The 18,860-nt window shown below is 36.6% G+C and overlaps 1 protein-coding gene across 3 annotated transcripts in view; it reads right to left on the bottom strand.

Annotated features, from left to right (window-relative positions):
• The window catches only part of ATG7 (autophagy related 7), a 105,777-nt gene that overhangs the window by 48,494 nt on the left and 38,423 nt on the right, over positions 1 to 18,860 (bottom strand). For all 3 annotated transcript variants that reach the window (XM_017832748.1, XM_017832749.1, XM_017832751.1), the window contains exon 18: positions 11,232 to 11,354. In XM_017832748.1, coding sequence (XP_017688237.1) covers positions 11,232 to 11,354 — 123 coding nt within the window. The remainder of the gene's footprint in view (positions 1 to 11,231; positions 11,355 to 18,860) is intronic.

The raw sequence follows: 18,860 nt of genomic DNA, 5'->3' as shown, positions 1-18,860 counted from the left end.
TTAAATCCAGAAAGCAGAAGTATCAAATAAATAGCCCCAGCCAACAAAGAACTTGTAATTCCAAAGCAGGCAAAGTATTTCATTACCCATCTAAACATGGGAGCTTGTGTTTTACAGTTTGGACTCAATCCAAAGGCTGACCCAGTTCACCCATCCCTCCCTTTGGGGAAGCAAAGACAGCTGGAGAGGATGCTGCCCATATCCATCTCCACACGTGCTGCTGTGATGGATGTGTGCTGGCACAGTTGGACAAACTCACAGAGGATACAGAATTCAGGAGAGAATTCTCTCACAGGAGCTTGCCTGTTCCATTGGGGCAGAAGAGAAAATGTGAAGCCCTGTGAAAGCACCAAGAGAAAATACGGCCAGGGCTGTTCTTTAGAATAATGCCAGGGCTGCCTACAGAGGTACAGTTAAAAAAGACTGCCCAGCACTCACATACAAAAGCTACAACAGATACTCTTTAATTCTTCAGCTGGATGAACCTCAGTCATTTAGCTTCCATATTTCTTATAGTGAACCAAACTCATGCAAGGACATTTCTTTTGGAGGCCGGAAATAACATCTTATTTTGCATTTATGTCTTCTTTGTTCTTTATCCTTTCAAATCTATGAAGATTTAAAATCGAGCCTCAATTTCATGACTGCATGTCCCTGAAAACGTACACAAGGTATCAGAATTTGTTACATATGAGACTATTGCCTGTGGAGCAAGAGATTAAACCAGTTTGGGTGCTCCATACACTGTCCCAGCCAACTGCACTCTTTCAGAACTGCCAGCACAGCAAGCACAGGTACAGCACAGGGTCACCACTGTTCTCACATGCACTATGTGTGGCAGAGGCAGATCCAGAGATTAGTACATATAAATCACTCACCCAGGAAGAAAAAAGCCAACACAGTTGCCAACTAAGGCAACTAATACAAAATGCATGTTTTTACAAGGGCTTTTCAAAGAAAGAGTATTGTGGGAAGAACGAGTCATAGGCAGGCAAAATTCATATACTGCAGTTACTCAAAGTGAGAAGACAAAGGGGATTAAAACTTAGATGATTTTTTTTTAATAACCAAGAAACATTAGCAAAACCAGCTGTTGCACTGTAATAATTCTAAAAAACTTTGTTATGCCTTCATATTCTCTTCCAGTAGTAGTTTTGTCTTTTTAACTTGCATTTTGGATTTGCTGTTGTTGGCACACTGACTCAGTAGACACCAGACAAATAACTTTTCAACAACATAAAGACTTTTAAAACTGTATCTCTTAGCCCCTATCCCCCTGAGAGGCTGGAAAGTGATTACTTAACTCTTTCCAGGTTTATGTGTGTATCCCTTTTCCGTTTCTGTGACTGACTTTCTTTAGTTACAAAAAAATAAAGCATCTTAGCAGTTACCTCCATCTAAATCACAGTTCGTATCTTTTTCTTAACCATATACTTTTTGTATTTACTGATTAACCTATTTGATTTCACACTTGACTCGCAGGGGATCCAATTCACTGCCTGGTAGGCTTAGGTCAGTACTTTACAATTACAGAAGTTTATTTTATGTATAGTAAGTACTTAAACAGAACCCCTATTTTAAGATGATGAAGTACTGATGTGCTTGCACATACAGAGTATTTCTCCAAATTTACTTCCATAATCTCACTGCTTTAAGTTCATTCCAACTAGACTAGTTTTATATTTAATTTTTTGTTTTAACTGGAATAGAGTCAATTCACTTATTGTCTTAGACAGTCACATGCCATTAAATAGCCATTTTGTGAGATTTTACACTTCAGTAATCAGACATCTGCATGTAAACCTTCATACACAGAACTGACAGCAGAACTGCTGCACACAGACTTTAAAATCAGATCTGTGATTTGATCCTTATCACATCTCAACCATGAATTAATTTCACTTCCTACCAGAGCTTGCAGCTCAACCTTATTTAAAGAGTATGTTGTCAGATTTCAAGGTCTAGCATGTTCCCATTCATACTTATCCAGTAAAACTGCACTATTTTAAGGCTGCTGCATAACAATTAAATGGCTAAAAATCATCATCAGACCTGTAGAATAACAAAAAGTATACAAAAATAACAACAAACTCGGTAACTGACAAGCAGCTCTTGCTTCATGAAATATTAAATATAAATATAGTTTCAGTGTCCCAGCCTCAATACCTAGAGAATGCAACAACTCATCAGTAATTTGAAGCATGTTAATTAGTTAATACCTAGAGTAGGGGTTTTAGACGTTGAGAGAGCAAGAAAACAGAAGCTTATCCTAAAACTTTTTTTTAAATGTTATGCTCTCTGAATTTAAACCCTTTTCTCTGGGCAAATTTTTTATTGTATGCATAACACTGTAGACTTTTTTGATGTCTCTTCATGAGGCCAGACACAACTTTCATTTACAAGAACATGATTTTCCACCCAGTTTGACCTTAAATCAACTGGAAGTCACTGCTAAGTGATAAGAGATAACCAATCCTTATCTTCTCAAGCACAAATAGGCTAATCTTGGAATCAAATCTGGAGTTTAACTGTGGAATTGGTCATTAATTTTTATCACTCCTAAAGTATCAGGTGGTCTTTCCAGGACTCCAGCCAACTTCATACAAAAAAAACTATGTTGCATGGCAGACTTCAGCTGGAAGCCAAGTTATAAGGCATTCAAGAAAAAGATGTAATAAGAAAACTTCAAGAGAACCTGAAATACAGTAAGGGAAAGGAAATACCAGCACTTTGCAGAGATGTTCATTAAAGTGCAAACACCAGGAAAATATTCAGAATCAAACAGAAAGAAAACTCAGGCCAGTAAAAGCTAGGTTAGTACTAATTTTCAAGGCTACTCAAATTTGCCTGTTTTATAAATCTCTGCAAAATTAGTGTCAACCAAAATTCAGCCAACAATATTTGCATTACTGTAGCAACACAGATGCAAATCTTTAAACAATCGTGCTGGTAAAATTATGCCATAGTTCATAAAGGAAGAAACCCTAAGACATTGCAAAAATTTAAGCTGACAAGTAGTTTACAAATGGTTTTCCATATGAGATTTCCACATAGACGTACGTCTGAAATTCATGTTCTGTTATTAAAATTTGTGATGCTTAATTTCCTCTGATGGTCACATGAATTAGCAACTGCTGGCATTAGAGAAAAGCTGTGCTAAATCTATATGATTTTTCAACAGCTCTTCACATTGCAATCAACTTCACTTATAACCATTCACTAGGTGTATAAATATTTACAGGAAAGTCAGAAGCTTACAGAGTTAGAAAAGAAGCCATAACTGTTTGTGCAGAAAGGTAGCCTAAATTAGATGCTGGCAATAACAAAACACCAATGCCCTTAGTATGTGTGACAACTGACTGCACGAATTTTCTTGCACAACTCTGAATGCCTTAAGAGAAGTTTGAAAGACATTTCCAGAGGAAATATAGACTGTCAGAAGAGTGCAAACACTTTTAACAATTAAATACTCTTGGACAACATTTAACAGCCTATAAGATGAATTGAGCACAATAAAAGCTCACTCAGACATAATACAAGTAACTCAATTAACACTCCAACATTCAACAGTTCAGGGAATGCTGAGGAAGATTTGCCTCAAGACATTCACAGCACCTTCGGGCAAGGCTACAACAATATGTGCTTCTTGAAACCTGCATCTGGGAGTAATCTGTCCAACAGCAAACTTTTTCCTTTTTTTTGACTTGACAAGGGCTCATATACTCTGCAACTGTTCTCTTGAACTAAGATGCACATTGTATAATTATGTTCTTAATTATAAAACGAAGTTTATCGGCATGTTTGTCTGTGTTGTGTAATTTCTTATTCTTCACAGCAGAATAATAGAATGCATCTTGAAAAATGTATTCATCATTGTGACAAGTGTATTGGAATGGAAGAAATTTAATCTCTAAATTCTTTTTCTTCTCCCTTCTTTACTGGTGATTTTTCCTTCCAATTAAGTCTGAAAATCTTTCTAGAAGAGAATTGGTAGCCCACACACGTAAAAAAAACCAAGCCCCAACAACAAAACCAAACCAAACAAAAAACCCACCAGGTTATAATCCTAATTTAACAAATATTTTTAGTAATGGATGAGCCATTTCAGGTACGGAACTCATTGATAACTTCGTCACCTTGCACTGTCAGAGACTGGCAAAGAAATTATACCAGAATATTGAAGCTGTTCTGTCATACTGATGCCAACTCAGTGTGATGGATCATTACATGTGAAAACTGGGGCTATGTCTTCTGACTTATGGAAATGTAATGAGGTGTACCAAGTTCCTTAGAGGCACAATTCATTTCTAGAGACATCAGCAAGTTTCTATTTCAGATTTTACAGCTTAAGTATAGGAGTTCACTTCAAATTTTGGGGTGCTATGTTCATCATTAACTAAAATTACTCTAAAATCATAAATAAAGTACAATTTAATATCATTTACTACAATTCATAAAGAAAATGAGTGTACCTTTGCAAATGTACCTGAGGAGCTGTTATCATTAAAACAGGAAACGTCAAAAAGCACAGACACTGAGCCCTATTGTTAGAGAATGTCTGATATTGAACAGTACAAAGCTCTGTTGATCAATACTGTTTAGACAGAGGACGAAAAATCCAGTGCTCACCAGCTGCATAAGCAGCATGAAGAACATGAAGTACACATTTATGCTTCAGCAGTTCCCTAGCACCTGGAAAGGTGCTGGACTACTGAGGCTGATGGCTTTGTACAGCTATTTGTTCACAGCTCTTCCCTCTCACATAAAAACTGATGAAATTATAAATTTATTCACAGCAGCATTTTCCATTTTATAGTTATGTGAGATTTACTGTGACATTGTATATAGAGATTTAAACCCTATCAATGCTTTGGCACTATGACAGCAATTGACAGGAAAATAAATACAGGAAAAAAACATTAAAAACCCTTCCATCTGTTGCTAATCCAAATGCCATTATTTTATTTCTTTTAGTAGTTTTGTCAAATTTTTTTCCTTGTGTTTGAAATTTCAAACAAAAAAGACAACTTGATAGCAACATCAGCTTAAATTAAAAAAAATTCTTTATACTGAATAAATCAGCATTTTCTCTATCTTTGCCCTCAAGAATTGATTCTTATATTTGAATTTGCAGAGTTTCATTTAATCTGACTAATAACTGTACCAGTCTAGCAAATCTATCAATCTGTGGAGCTAAGCAGTAGTGCATTTTACTGAAAGATGCCATCATTTACAAGTCAAAACTTTCAAGTAAAAACATTTTATAAGGTCATTTCATATTTTTGAGATGTCATAACGGATGTTTATGACAATGCAGATTTATTCATTTGTAGTAGTATGGGTAGTGTTTTTATAGCTGCCCTCACTTAAAATCCCTTCAGAATTCGAACAATACTGAGGGTTGTCTGATGAAAAGATGTTTGTAACTCTGACTCAGCTCAGAGGGTTGGCTGGTTCTCATCCCTGACATCTTCCCTTCCATACAACCCTACAAGCAACCATCCTTCCCCCTTCTTCCTCCTGGCTCCCCCAAAATAAAATGACTGCAAATGCCACTCCCCATCCTAAAGGCACGAATATGTATTTATTCAAACATATCATGAAACATATGAGTATTTGTGCACACCAGTTGCTGATGATAATAAGGGATAATAATTAAAGTTATCAGTAAAGATATCAGGGGAAAGACAAGGAGATCATGTTTTGGTACCAAACAGAGGCAACACTTCACAGGTATTTCTAAAATCTTCAAAGAGCAACATAAGGTATCAGCTTAAAGACCATTCCGGGGCTCATTCAGAGGCTATAAAACTCAGTTTGCACTGTTCTGTGTTGATGTAACAATTACCTCGCCTGGCAAAATGTCAGTAGCAGAAATACCATCAGTTCAGCAGAACAGTGTGTGAAGGTCAGACTAACTAAATCTATTTTAGGCACTGCACATTTACACACATTTGAAAATCTGCTCTAACCAAGACTCATTTCTCACTTGGACTGTGTTCAACAGGAATTCTTTTTCAGAAAAAAATTGACCGTTATTTGAAGATCTGGGAAATACTGCTTGATGAATGAAGAAATATGATGACACTAATTGACATCATGAGAAAACTTAAGACAGAAAAAAACAACCTACCGCCTGAAAAAAACTAAATTAATCTCTTAATCTCTTCAGAAAGAAATTCCAGGGCAGGCCTGAATCTGTCAAAGTGAATTTCTCCTGAAATGCACCAGATTAAAAACATGAAAACAAAAAAGCTCATGGACACAGAAAAGTCTCAAATATTAATTTTGGTCTACCCATCAGTAGTGATTTCTTCAGGAAGTTTTCGTAACATCAAGTAAAATTAACTTCTGAAGACTGTTTGGCTAACAGAAAAAACCTGTTAAGCTAAAGAACTTACCGTTACAATATTGTTGCAGTTGGGTTTCTCTGTTTTGCTTGGGATTTTTTTTTGGCTATTCATATGTTATTGTTTCGACATCAAATACATTGCATAATATAATGCAGAAACAGAAACAAACAGGATATTTTTAATAGCAAAGCACACTGGAAATTCTGAATTTTCTTCCAAACTAGGATAAGTTCCCTTTTAATACCAGTTGCCTATTATACAGCTCAGCCTTGTTCCTCAAGAAATGACTGAAAAAATGGTCAGGCACAAATATCAAGTAAGTGCAGAAACAGAATAAAAAAGGGTTTTCTGTGTTTTCTCTTAGTCAAAGAGCTCTGAGTATTTTACTAGCATGAATCCTTTTTTTTTTTTTAAAATTGATCCTACCCTTGCATAGGATAAGAAACATATCTTGGGATACAGTAAACCAGCACAGAAAAGTGATTTTGCAAATAACAAACAGGGTTCATTCACTGACCACAAGAACTTGTCATAGAAATTACAGATGCTATGGATCCCACTTTTTGTAAAAGACAAAAAACTTGAATTACAACATTACTAAAGCAAAATAACACAGACATGTTATTTTGCTGGCACCAATATCTGACCTTTATAATCACATTCAGAAATACGAACTCTGGTCTAGATTTGATTTTTTTTCCAAAATTCTTTATGACCCCCTTAAGATGACAAGACTTCTACGCCTTCTCATGTTTTAATTGATCATAAAACAAAGTGAAAATTTTATTTCTTGTATATATTCTATAATCTTCTTTCATCCTCATGAAAGCAGTAAGTACAGTAAAGCACTCAAGTAATTTAGGAATTGAAATCCAAAGGAAGAGAAAGTATAGTTACATTTGGGTCTTACTAGGAACAGAGAGCAATGAGGCTTCTGGACTTCTGAAAATGAATATAGTTGGAAAATGGTTGTACAGAAATTCAACTGCTCATACTACAGTGAATTCATGCAAAAATTTCCCTTTCCCACTATTATCACTCCTTCTGGTATTGACAATCCCTTTCAAATAAGATGCTTCACTCCTGGTGATTTCAAGAGCACTTACATAAGTCTCAGCAAAGATAAGCATGGTTACTTTGTTTAATTGGGTCTTGAAGAACAGTGGCAGTTATTTCTGGAGGAAAAGGGCAACAATGAAACGAGCAGCCTTCAAGAACTAAGTTTCTTAGAAAATCTTACAAATGGGAATGGTTTTTCCACAACTATGGAATAATCTTGGCTGTGGGCTTTATAACTGTGTTAGTTTTTACTTCCAGCAGTGTCACATCAGTAAAAACTAACCTTTAACACAGAGTAGGAGAGTGAATATCAGGAAAGCTGTAATTTTAGACTGAATCTGAAGAGCTTTCGACCCTGGCAAACAGCATTATCCTTTGCAGGGTTAAATCTGGTGTCTATGGGGAGCAAATCAGCTGGGTTAGGGATGCACTGACACGCAACAATCCAGCCCAGCCAAGTTCTGAACTGGAAATCATCCACTTGGTTGTTCTGTCTCCAAATCAACACCTCCAGTTTCTCACTAATAATTCAAGGATCCATAGGTTGTCTCTATTTTAAGCCCAGCTATTAAACTCGACTACACATTGAACAAGTGTCAAGTTTAAAAGTTTAGGTTAGGAGCAAGGAGACAAAGTGATCTGGAAAACAGAAGTGCAGTTTTTACATGAGCTTGGGCAGCTCCCTAAATGAACCGTATCCAGTGGAAACAAGACCTAAGTGCTGACATGGGAGTTTCCCACAGATTCTATTGGCCTTCAAAGCCATGTGTGTCATCAGAGTCTCTTGCTGAAGCTGCACATAAATATCTAACCGGTATTAAAAAAAAAATAAAAATCAAAAAAGTTCCATAGAACCTAAATTAAAGCCAGATGCCTAAAATTTACTGTCATTTCAAGATAGAATAGAAACACTTGCTAATATTACTATTTACTGAGTAAATTGTCATGAAGGAAGTCACGTGGAACATTTATAATTTCCTGATGCATCTCACATCAAAGAATTAAGTGCTTTATTAACTAAAATTCCTGCAATAAGTATCAAAGTTAAACCACAAACTAAATCTGTATTATGATTGCTACTCTGATTGCACGTTGAATTAGGATTATATTCTTATCAGTCATTTTAAAAAGACAAGGTAAAGCATGTCAAGATGGCATTAATACTTGGGTCAACAGTCCAGCTCTGGAACAGGAAACTGAACAATGCAAGTAAAAAAGATATTCAGTAAGTGAAAAGTCTCCCATATCTTACTGCAAGTTGTATTGCTTTAATCTGGGAAAATGCAGTCTGTGCTAATAATGTAGGGAGGGAGAGTTTTTATGGAAACTTCAGGCCATCCAAAACTGTTCTGTCACTCCTACGGAACTCGCATAACTTATTCAGAATCTCTTTTAAGCAACTCAAATTTAGAAGTAATTTCTCATCAAAGCAATTACATGCACACATCATGAAAGCAGTTAAGCATTTAGGTGAATTTAAAAAAAACAAGAAAAAGTTTCAGTGGGTGATTTCACTTAAGATGCTGAAGCATAAGACCAGCATGATAGTTTTGCTGACTGCAACAAAACACTCTAAGCAAAACATTCAATTAAATCCTCTTAATGAATCAACATTTTAAGAGCAATCCTTTTAAAAAAAGCACAAGATTGAGTTGTTTCCCTATCAGATGCAAATTTATCAGTCAAATATCAGTGATTTTGCATGCAGAATTAAAACCTGATTATGATGCTACTGCAGTAAATATGAGGTTGGATGACATTTAACTTTACAAGTCTACTTTCTTTACAGTGCAGAAATAGCACTGGTGAAATTTTACTAAACGGGAGGAAAGGAAAATCTTCAGTTACTAGAAACTATTTTTACGGTCTCCAAACCCACCAATAACCTATAAAATCTCTCCGAAGAGTTTCCATGCTGAAAGGCACATAACTCCTTAACAGAACAATCAAATATTCTATTCACCAAAAGAGCCCATAAATGTCTTATGAAACCTCTCAGTACTTTTGCTGCAGTCTTTAGAACATAACAAGAATATCTCAGACCAATCTAAGGAGCACCAACCTTAACAAATCTAATGCTTCCATTTTAGAGAACACATTCTGCCAACAGCAGCTCCAAAGTAGCCAGAAACCTGAAAAATCATTTTGCAGACCTCACACTCACCAACTGCAGTGTGAGAAAAATGAGCTCAAAATACAAGAATAATTCAGCAGAAAATATATTAAAAGCACTCTCTTGTGCATCTAAAAAAATTAAAATTTGCCCCAAATTATGTACTGAGGGGGTAGTGGGAGACCCCAAAACAACCTCTTTGATTTTAAGAGCCAACAGTGGTAAAATGCAACGAAAGAATAGGTCTTTTAATCTGAAGCAAGCAAGCATGCTCCAGCATCTGCAGATAATCTGCCTATCAGACCTTAACCTTCATAAACACAGACTTTATCAAGACTATTATACTAGTTAATCCTGATAAAACAGATGAATTTTTACAAAAATATACCAATACTACAGGGAAGCAATCAAGAAAAGTCACTGGTTTTATGGCAGTTCGGCTAATTTGAAAGCATTAGCTCTGCAAATATTTTGTATGTCAGTTTTTCCACGTATGAGTAATGATTTCATCACATAAACCTCAGCATTGAACCAAAAGATTTTTTGAAAGCACACTAATTTCATTTTTATTATAAACTTTGAACTTCAGTAAGTTGCAATAAACTCACACCTGACTCCACATTTTGTAGAAAGTATCTAAAACTTCATAAACAAACACCTGTGGACATGCTGAAACTGCAAAAGAAATTTATTGACTGATGTCTGCAAAATAATACATTACTAACTAGGGCAATTGTAATTGTTTTTACATTTTACATTAGCAGTCTAAAAGTCAGGCATGGCAATCAGACCACAATTATTCTAACTGTTAATAAGTGGTACGTGTTAAATGGTGTTTCTTCTCCTTTCTTGGATCCCTCTCATATATATATTTAAATATTTTCTAAGTATTACCAGGCTGATTTAAGAATGCATCAGGTATTTTACAGTTTAATGTTTCCAGCATCTGCTCCAATTATTTTAAAAAGGTTAAAACACGAAATAGAGAGCCAAGTTATCATTATCCCCCCAACCTTATTAAGCAACACTGTTGAGCCATTTCCAGCTGAAAAAACAGCTCCATCATTTGCACAGGCTGCAGTAACTCAATAATCACTTCAGAAACATCCATGTGATACGACTATGCCAAAATTAAATTATGATGTAGAGTGGTATAGACATTGGCAGATGGAGTAGGGAACACTAATCATTACTAAAATACAATATTAAAACAGATACCTGAGCAACCTGATCTAGTGAGAGGTCCATGGCAGGGGGATTGGAACTAGATGATCTTTAAGGTCCCTCCCTACCCAGGCCATTCTATGATTCTGATACCTGTTTCATTTTTTATGGAACACACTCAGCTATCACAACTCTTTAGACAGTGTTATTGCCCATGAGATCAAAACATACCCCAATTTCTTCCCACATTCCAACTTTTGTCACTAGACAAACAGCATTGTTTTCCCCATACTACAATCCCTCAAGCAGTATAATAATTACATTTTAATTGACCTAAAATGGTAATTGATTTCCTTATACTACATAACACAAGTCACTTATTTCCTTTAAAAGCAGTATCTGAAAACCCAGGATACAAAAAGTTACAAGTAATTTAAGAGAATGTCCAAATCACTGAGTAAATCAAATACCACTGCTTGATTCTATCAGTGCTTCATTTAATCACATGGCTAATTCTTAAAATCCAAATTGTATCTTCTTACCTCTGCAGCTTGTGTCTCCTGGTGTAATAAAGTTAGACCTGTCAAATCTTCCAAGAAGGAATGTGAAGAATTAAAAACTTTAGCTAGGAAATTAAACCCTTCTCGCTCATACTGTTCAAGGACCTGTCAAATAAACAAACAGAAAAGTATTTAAAATATAATACCCATAACATGATTTGTCATCATATTTTGCTCACAAAATAAAAGCACAAACTTTCTTATGCTCAGAAAATGACTGTATATTGTAAGCAGCTAAAGATTTCCCCAACTTTATTCCTAAAGTGAGGAAAGGTGAGGGCAAGAGGGAACAGAAGAGGGTTTAAGATTTCCTGGTTTAAACAAGCCTTTAAGCTTGTAACAAGACAGATGATACGGCAAGAAGAAACACTTTGCTGCAAAGTCATGAAAGCAGCATTTGAGTTACACAAAACACAGTAAGACTGTTTCAATGTATCAGTTGAAGGGAAAGAACCATGCTGGGACAGACTGAAAAATTCCCTGATTCGGTGTCCAAGTCCAACATCCTCCCAGTCTCCAGTGATTCATGGTTCTGAGATTATTGTATCTTAAAGCACTCTCTATTTTTCTGCTCTAATCTTCACAGTTTATCTTTTATTTGGAGAATTTTACAGACTCCTACAAGAACTGTGAGGAAGATTTTAGCTTATGCTCGTCTCAATCCCCCGACCATGAAGAATTTTACTTCACACAGCTTTAGCTTAGATAAACTATTTGCCAGGCTGATTTCAATCCAGTGTGATGGAGATTAAGGGAACAGAAGAAAAATCTCAAAGATAAAGATGATTCCACAAGTTTTGTGAAAGCAGGTAGCTAGAAAATGGAAGGAACTTATGACTGAGCAACACAGTATCTGCTGTTTCCCCGTTTTTGTTCCAGGTTCTACCATTGATTATTTAATACCCTGGTTTGCTGTCACCAGGCTTACAGATGAAGCAGCTGAGCTTGACAGACTCCAAAGTAACTTTTCCTACAGAGGTTTGTGTAGCAGAGCAGGATGCATGTAGGGATCTCAAAACCACACAATATTTAAATACAAAGGAGAAATATAAATGACATCAGAGCTAGAGAGGCCGGAGAAGGATCAGCAGGATCACCCTGGATCAGAAGAGGCAAGCTTTTCAGAAGAGTGGAAATGAGAGTTCCATTATGAATTCATCTAACTCATCCAAATCACAGAACCCTAGAATGACTTGTGTTGGAAGGGGCGTTAAAGCTCATCTTGTTCAAACCCCTGGCATGGGCAGGGACACCTTCCACTAGCCCAGGTTGCTCCAAGCCCTGTCCAACCTGGCCTTGGACACTTCCAGGGACGGAGCAGCCACAGGTTCCCTGGGCAACCTGTGTCAGGGTGTCAACACCCACACAGAGAAGTATTTCTTCCTAATAAATAATTTAAACCTACTCTCTTTCAGTTTGAAGCCATTCCCCCTTGTCTGTCACTACAGTTCCTGATGGACAGTCCCTCTCTGGCCTCCTTGTAGCCCCTTCAGACACTGGAAGGTGCTCTGAGGTCTCCACACAACCTTCTCTTCTCCTGGCTGAATAGCCCCAACTTCCTCAACTGTCTTCACAACTTACTCTCAACAATCTTATTCTTCTCTAGTTTAACAATTCCTAATTGTCTCAAATAACCTTTGCATTGATAAATCTTAAAATTGTGGAAACTTGCACCATCCGATAGCATTTTTCAGCAAAACACGTCCAGTGAGCTTTTACACCGAGTCCTACAGGAATTCAAACTCATTTAAAAACATATTCATATTTAGCTGACAGAATCGTAAGTTTACTGATAAAACCAGACTAGGATCTTCACTCAGATTTTCATGCAAAATGTCCATTTAGCAGCAAAATTATCTAATGCATTCGTAGGTTTCAAAAAAACACAAAGAGAAACAACAGAAACACAACTATGAAAAAGACAGATGTAGGTGACTATAGCAAACACGTGGCACCTTCTTGACCACACTTTATGCTCCTAAAGTAGATAAAACCAGCACTTAGTGTTCTCTTACTAAATCAGCAGAAATCGTTCTTCACACTTTATTTATTTATTTTGCCACACTTGGGGTTTTGTGTATTTGTTCATTGACCCATAACATAATGAGAAATCAAAAAAGAAAAAAGGAAAGGAAAAAAGATATTAAAATATTATTAGAGGCATTTCTTTGTGTTTTGTTTGTGGTTTTTTATTCCTGAGAAACAATGTAATCTGAACGTTCACAATGCAATGCAGAGAACTGTACAATGTCAGCATTTCATTTGAGATGTGTCCTCTTAACATTATCCCAGTCAAATTGCACTGTGGATAGACACATACATTTAATGACTCTTCTGTGTTTCAAAATTACAATATACCAATTGAAGTGCAGAAATCTCTTGCATCTGGCTCTTTGTGAAATACTGTATGCAGATGCCAACTTCTAAGCTTAGAATGTATTCACAGCCCTGCCTGTGCATATCCCCCAAAAGCTATCAGTGTTCTCCAGTGTGCTGCTGGTGCCATTTGTTGGAACCACAATCCAGAGCTCAGGAGGCAGATTTTTGGTGATGCAGGCCAGGTTATAGGTCATGGCACACTGAAACCATTTCCAGCCTATACACAATAAACTCAAGCCTTATTTTAAAATTTTACAGCATATCCATGAAAGCCAGGGACAACAACATTAATATATTTTGGTCTCTTCCCAGAGGTAAAACTTGCTAAAGATGTAAACTATCTTGGGATATGCAAATTTTATGAGCAGAGGCAGGAATTGAGTGCAACCTTACTACATACAAGTCATTTATCAAATAGCCTTTAAATCTGGCTGATGTTGTTACTCAGCTAACTGTGCTTTAATCCTCATTTCCAAAAAACCTGTGACTCAGGCCTGAAGTGAGAACTTCCAGGTATTGCTTCCTCAGTAAGTACATGAATTCAGTGTGGCAGGGTGCTCTGCATGAACTGCCCTGGTTTATTTTCTCCCTGTAGCAACTCCATCATGCAGTCCTGCTCTGTGGCAGTGACTTTCCACAGTGCTACAATGGCAAACTTAGGTTTGGATAACAAATTTGAGTATAGCTGCAGTATCTGAAATACTTAAAGTATGAAAAAAAAAGAATATTTTTCTTCTACTAGCAACCAGAGAAACCTGAAGAGCTTTACTGAAAAATGTACTTGCTGATTATAATTGCTTGCTTTTTATAATGGGAGCAGCCTGCTGAATAGAAGTATCTGTTAACTACTTTTAAATCTGAAATCCCAGTCACATGGCCCAACAAACTTCATAGCAAGGAGCCAAAGGACCTGGCAGCAGCACTCTGCTGCCTGAGCAGTGGTGGTACCATTAAAGAAGACATACATTACAATGAAATCCTTTTAATATATACGCAGCGACTCAAAGAACAATTTGTCACCCTCAGGGATTTTATTTCCCAGTTCAGACAATTAAAACTTTACAATGCCACAAAAAGAACAAACACCTTTAACCTTTACTACACAAATTCAGTAGCAGCTGTTCTCTGATAAATGTAACATGGCATATATTTGTTCAGTAGCCACTGAACAGACCTCAGAAAGAAAAAAGAATGAGGAAAAATAAAACTCATCTCAGATTCCTATGCCAGGAGATGATGTAGGGACACTCTGTGGATCATCAGGAATAATGCCAGTCAAGAAAACAAATGGACACAAAATAATTCTAAAAATTTTTTCCAGATTTAATAAGTCGGCATGAGCTTGCTTTTGCACTTCTGAACAATTCTCTTTGCTGCTGATACTACACTTGGAACCAATGTGATCATTCTGAATAACAGCTTTATGGAAAGAAAATACTTGAGAGATGTTCTAATTTTTATTACTACTGATCTCAAACTATTTAGTTGCAGATGTGAAAAATCCTGCATTAATAAACTTTTCCTGGGAATAAAAGTGTCTCTACCCAGTCATATGTCACTATGCAGCAATTAATTTTCTCAAGCAGAAAAAAACTGCAAAACAGCAACGACATAAAGAACTAGAAGGGTATAATTCTAGCACCAGGCCTGGAAAGCTGGAGCAATAAAGATTTATTAGGGCATTCTTATCTTTTTTCTCACTTGTAGGTCATTTGTCAGATCTTAGGAGGAGAACTGGAAAGTACCATGTCCTCTATTTCAGAGCAGCTACAGGAGAATCCACATTTTAGTGGAACAAACGAAGCTGTGGATGCACATTATCACAACAGGGCCAAATTAATGTATTGCCAAATTCTCCCATGTAAACAATACCCAGTAACCCATTTCATGAGTAATCTTTTTATACTCGTCTGTTTACTGAAGGAAAAAAAAACAAATCTCATGGCAGGAGGAAAGAAATACAGACCTAGAGTAAAAGAACTTGTTTTGAAACGGGAAACAGATGTGCAGCCTTTGTGTTATATTCTTTTTAACAATATTCTGCACAAAGAAGTCTCAGTTTCCTGAGTAGAAAGACATCCAGAAAGAGAATCAGGCTCCAGCACTGCTTTATAGCATAAAAGTTAATATCTGGTTAAGTAAGCACACAAAAAACAAGCTCCTAACCCAAAGAACCTGGCTACTGATGCAAAACTGGCTTATAGTTTATGCCTTATTTCTGTCACAGAAATTTAAAACTTTTCACCAGTATTTACATTTGGGTTGGCTTTTTTCTTTCCTAGGCATTTTGCATCTGCAGAGCTTGAAACAGTGTTGTTTACTTTCCAGAAAAAATAAAATAATTATTACTAAAACTAGATGGATTGTTTACACTAAGAAAGATCTATGAGTAGCCCACCTCCAAAATGAGGGTTGCTGTGTTTTACACTCTTCCTGGCTTTAAACACTTTCTTCAGAGATGACAGAACACTTCCCTCCCTGTCCTACCTCTTTCAAAGGGGGCAGATACTTCACAAAACATTTCAGAGTCAGGAAAATCACAATATTCAATGTTCTATTTAGAAATTTGACATGTCTACACATATTTTTGCACACTGTTAACTATCTGGTTATCGCAGGCAAAGCAGAGTGAACAGAAAACTACCGTGTAGCTTGAAAAAAGAGATATTTCAGTTTCAACAGCTACTTGGAAAATAAGACAGACACGTAAAAGTCTTGCCAGGTCCCCTCTTCAAAGTTCAACGTATCTGCTATTAAAACGGTAAGTTTAGTGAAGGATGACAATGCTGTGAAGAATCCTCTTAAATGAGAAGATAATAAGCTGAACCATCAGGACCTTGGGCCCAGGCAGTTGCACAGCACTGCTAATGTTCAAAATTTTATCATGAGACCCATAATTCTGGTCTCCTTAAAAAACCCTCATCTCCTAGACTCTTGCCTTTTCATGAAGTTCTCAATTTTTATTGCCATTTGATATTGAGAAGTTGTAAAAAAAAAAGTCTAATAAGGTGATGCTGTAATACATCTCTGAAAAAGAATGCAACAGAACTGCACTTTTGTGAAAATCGGGTAATGATTTTTCACGGACTCAGTTCATGATATTGGAACAAAAAAGTCTGATAATGTTACATGAGCACAAAATTGATTCTTAAAACACTTCACCTTTAGATAATACTCCAAGTGCATTCACACATGACTAAGTTTTAAGAACAAGATCACAGAAAAAAGTTTTGAAAAACGCTGCACTCCAGGTCCACACTGAACAAGGCTACTCTGGAAACATGGGACAGTTATAAATTACAAGGCAAAAATTGCATAATTTTTGGCTCACGTCCAAATAATTAAAACACCCTCTGCATACACAATTCTCTCCTTACCTTCCCATAATCAGGATTAAAAATGAGAGCAAATCAGTCTCAAACCTTACCTAATCTGAGTTCAATGTGCTGAAAAATCATTTAAGGAACAGATTGCTGCTTTAATTTAGAGTAGGAATGTATTCAGACAAATGTGTTTTGTCTGTTGCTATTTCCTACAGCAATTCTGAATGACAGTGGACAGGAAATGGAATACTAACTTACTGAAGAACTGGCCCTGAAAGGTCTCAACAAGATTTTTTTTCTACTTAGAACTTTTCAGTTTCTCCTGAAAAAAAGAAACAAAGGAAAAAGGAGGAAAAGTAGAGTTCTTAGAATTTTAAGATATGTCAATCTTGCCAACATTTAGTTCTTGGGAGCTGCATGCATTCTGAGCTTTTCTGAAATGACCTTGATGGGCTTTATACAAAAGTAGTCATTTTTCCTGTTACGAATTGATAGAGTAATAATACAGACAAAACTACAAGATTTTTATTTTAGCTACTCTTTCCTTTCTAAAATATTTCTCAGCAATTAAACATAACAGTATTTGCAGATTCCAGTCAATACAAGGACTCTACTGCACAGCATACAAGTTTAAGGCACTTCCTGCCAGAAAGCATTAGTAAATAGAAAGGTAAGAGGAGAAAGGAACAGAGAGCATAAGAAAATAAACATCTCCATTCTAGAGATGAAGAAAGAGGAACAAAAGAGTTTTCTAGTAGCCAATACCATTAGATCATCTGTCCTGACCTCTTTTAACACACTGGTGTATCTTTAAGTCACCTAATTGCCATTTCCTACTTGCTCCATGTTTTACACCGGATGGATATTAACAACTTTATTTATCCCCATTCTACTTCCTGTCCAGAATTTATGCTGATTAGCTCATCAGCAGTTACAACATGTTTGGCTCCAGTTCATTCTGGCATTAGTCACCATCTATTGTACAACAACTCAAAAAGCCCTTCTCTTTCCCCAGTCCCATCCGAGGGCATTGACAATTTAGGGCTGGATAACACATCCCATATATGGGGACAGACATCCAGAGCACAATCCTGGGGTTTGCCTTGAACGGACAGTCCAGAAGCAGCAGAGATTCCCTAATGCTGGGAGTGAAGCAAGGGCACTTCCCCAACATCTAAGAAAATGATTCTTCTCACAGAAAAGCAACTGCCTGATGCTGAAGGCTGCTTTGGCTGCATGTACAATTTGATTATACAAAGACAGGAGTAGTCCATCTCTGAAGGGCTGATTTAAGCAAGCCAAAAGCCAGCACTGGGTACTGCACATAAAGTCATTTATTCCATCCAGCTTTCCCCGGCCATCAGCACTTCAACAATAAGGCATGGTCTGTCAGACACTGAGCACCCAAAACTATCACTGCCTCAAACAGAAACTGCAGCTGCTCAGTAGTTTCAGATCTAGGCTTAAAAACCCAGATTTTGTAGGCTATTTCAGAGAAGAGGATTTCACTATCTGGATGTGTACAATATCTATGCAAAATCACACTGGAGGAACAGTAGTATTTTCTTCAAAACTGTATTTAGTGGATTTCATAAATTTGAACTGTTTTATCATCTTTTTAAATTAAATTTCCTTCACTCTTTTCCAATTTCAAAGAAAACAGAAGCAATTCTGCAGAGACACAGATATGGGCAACCCTGTAGAAATGTGGAAAAATTGAATAAAAGTCAAACTTAACTTTAACTGTTCAACAATGCCTACATGGGCTTTTCTAAACAAAACAACTGCTTTCCAGTAAAGCAAGGCTGATGATTTAAGTTTAACTAAAGAAAACAGGCATTGATGTAGACCGCTCCTGTCAAAGACTGCAACGAGGAGAATGAAGAAAAACATAAAAGAAACAATTATA

This window comes from Lepidothrix coronata, unplaced genomic scaffold, assembly GCF_001604755.1.
Source record: "Lepidothrix coronata isolate B3197 unplaced genomic scaffold, Lepidothrix_coronata-1.0 Scaffold205, whole genome shotgun sequence".
NCBI classification, from domain to species: domain Eukaryota; kingdom Metazoa; phylum Chordata; class Aves; order Passeriformes; family Pipridae; genus Lepidothrix; species Lepidothrix coronata.
This window is presented reverse-complemented; position numbering and strand designations above follow the sequence as displayed.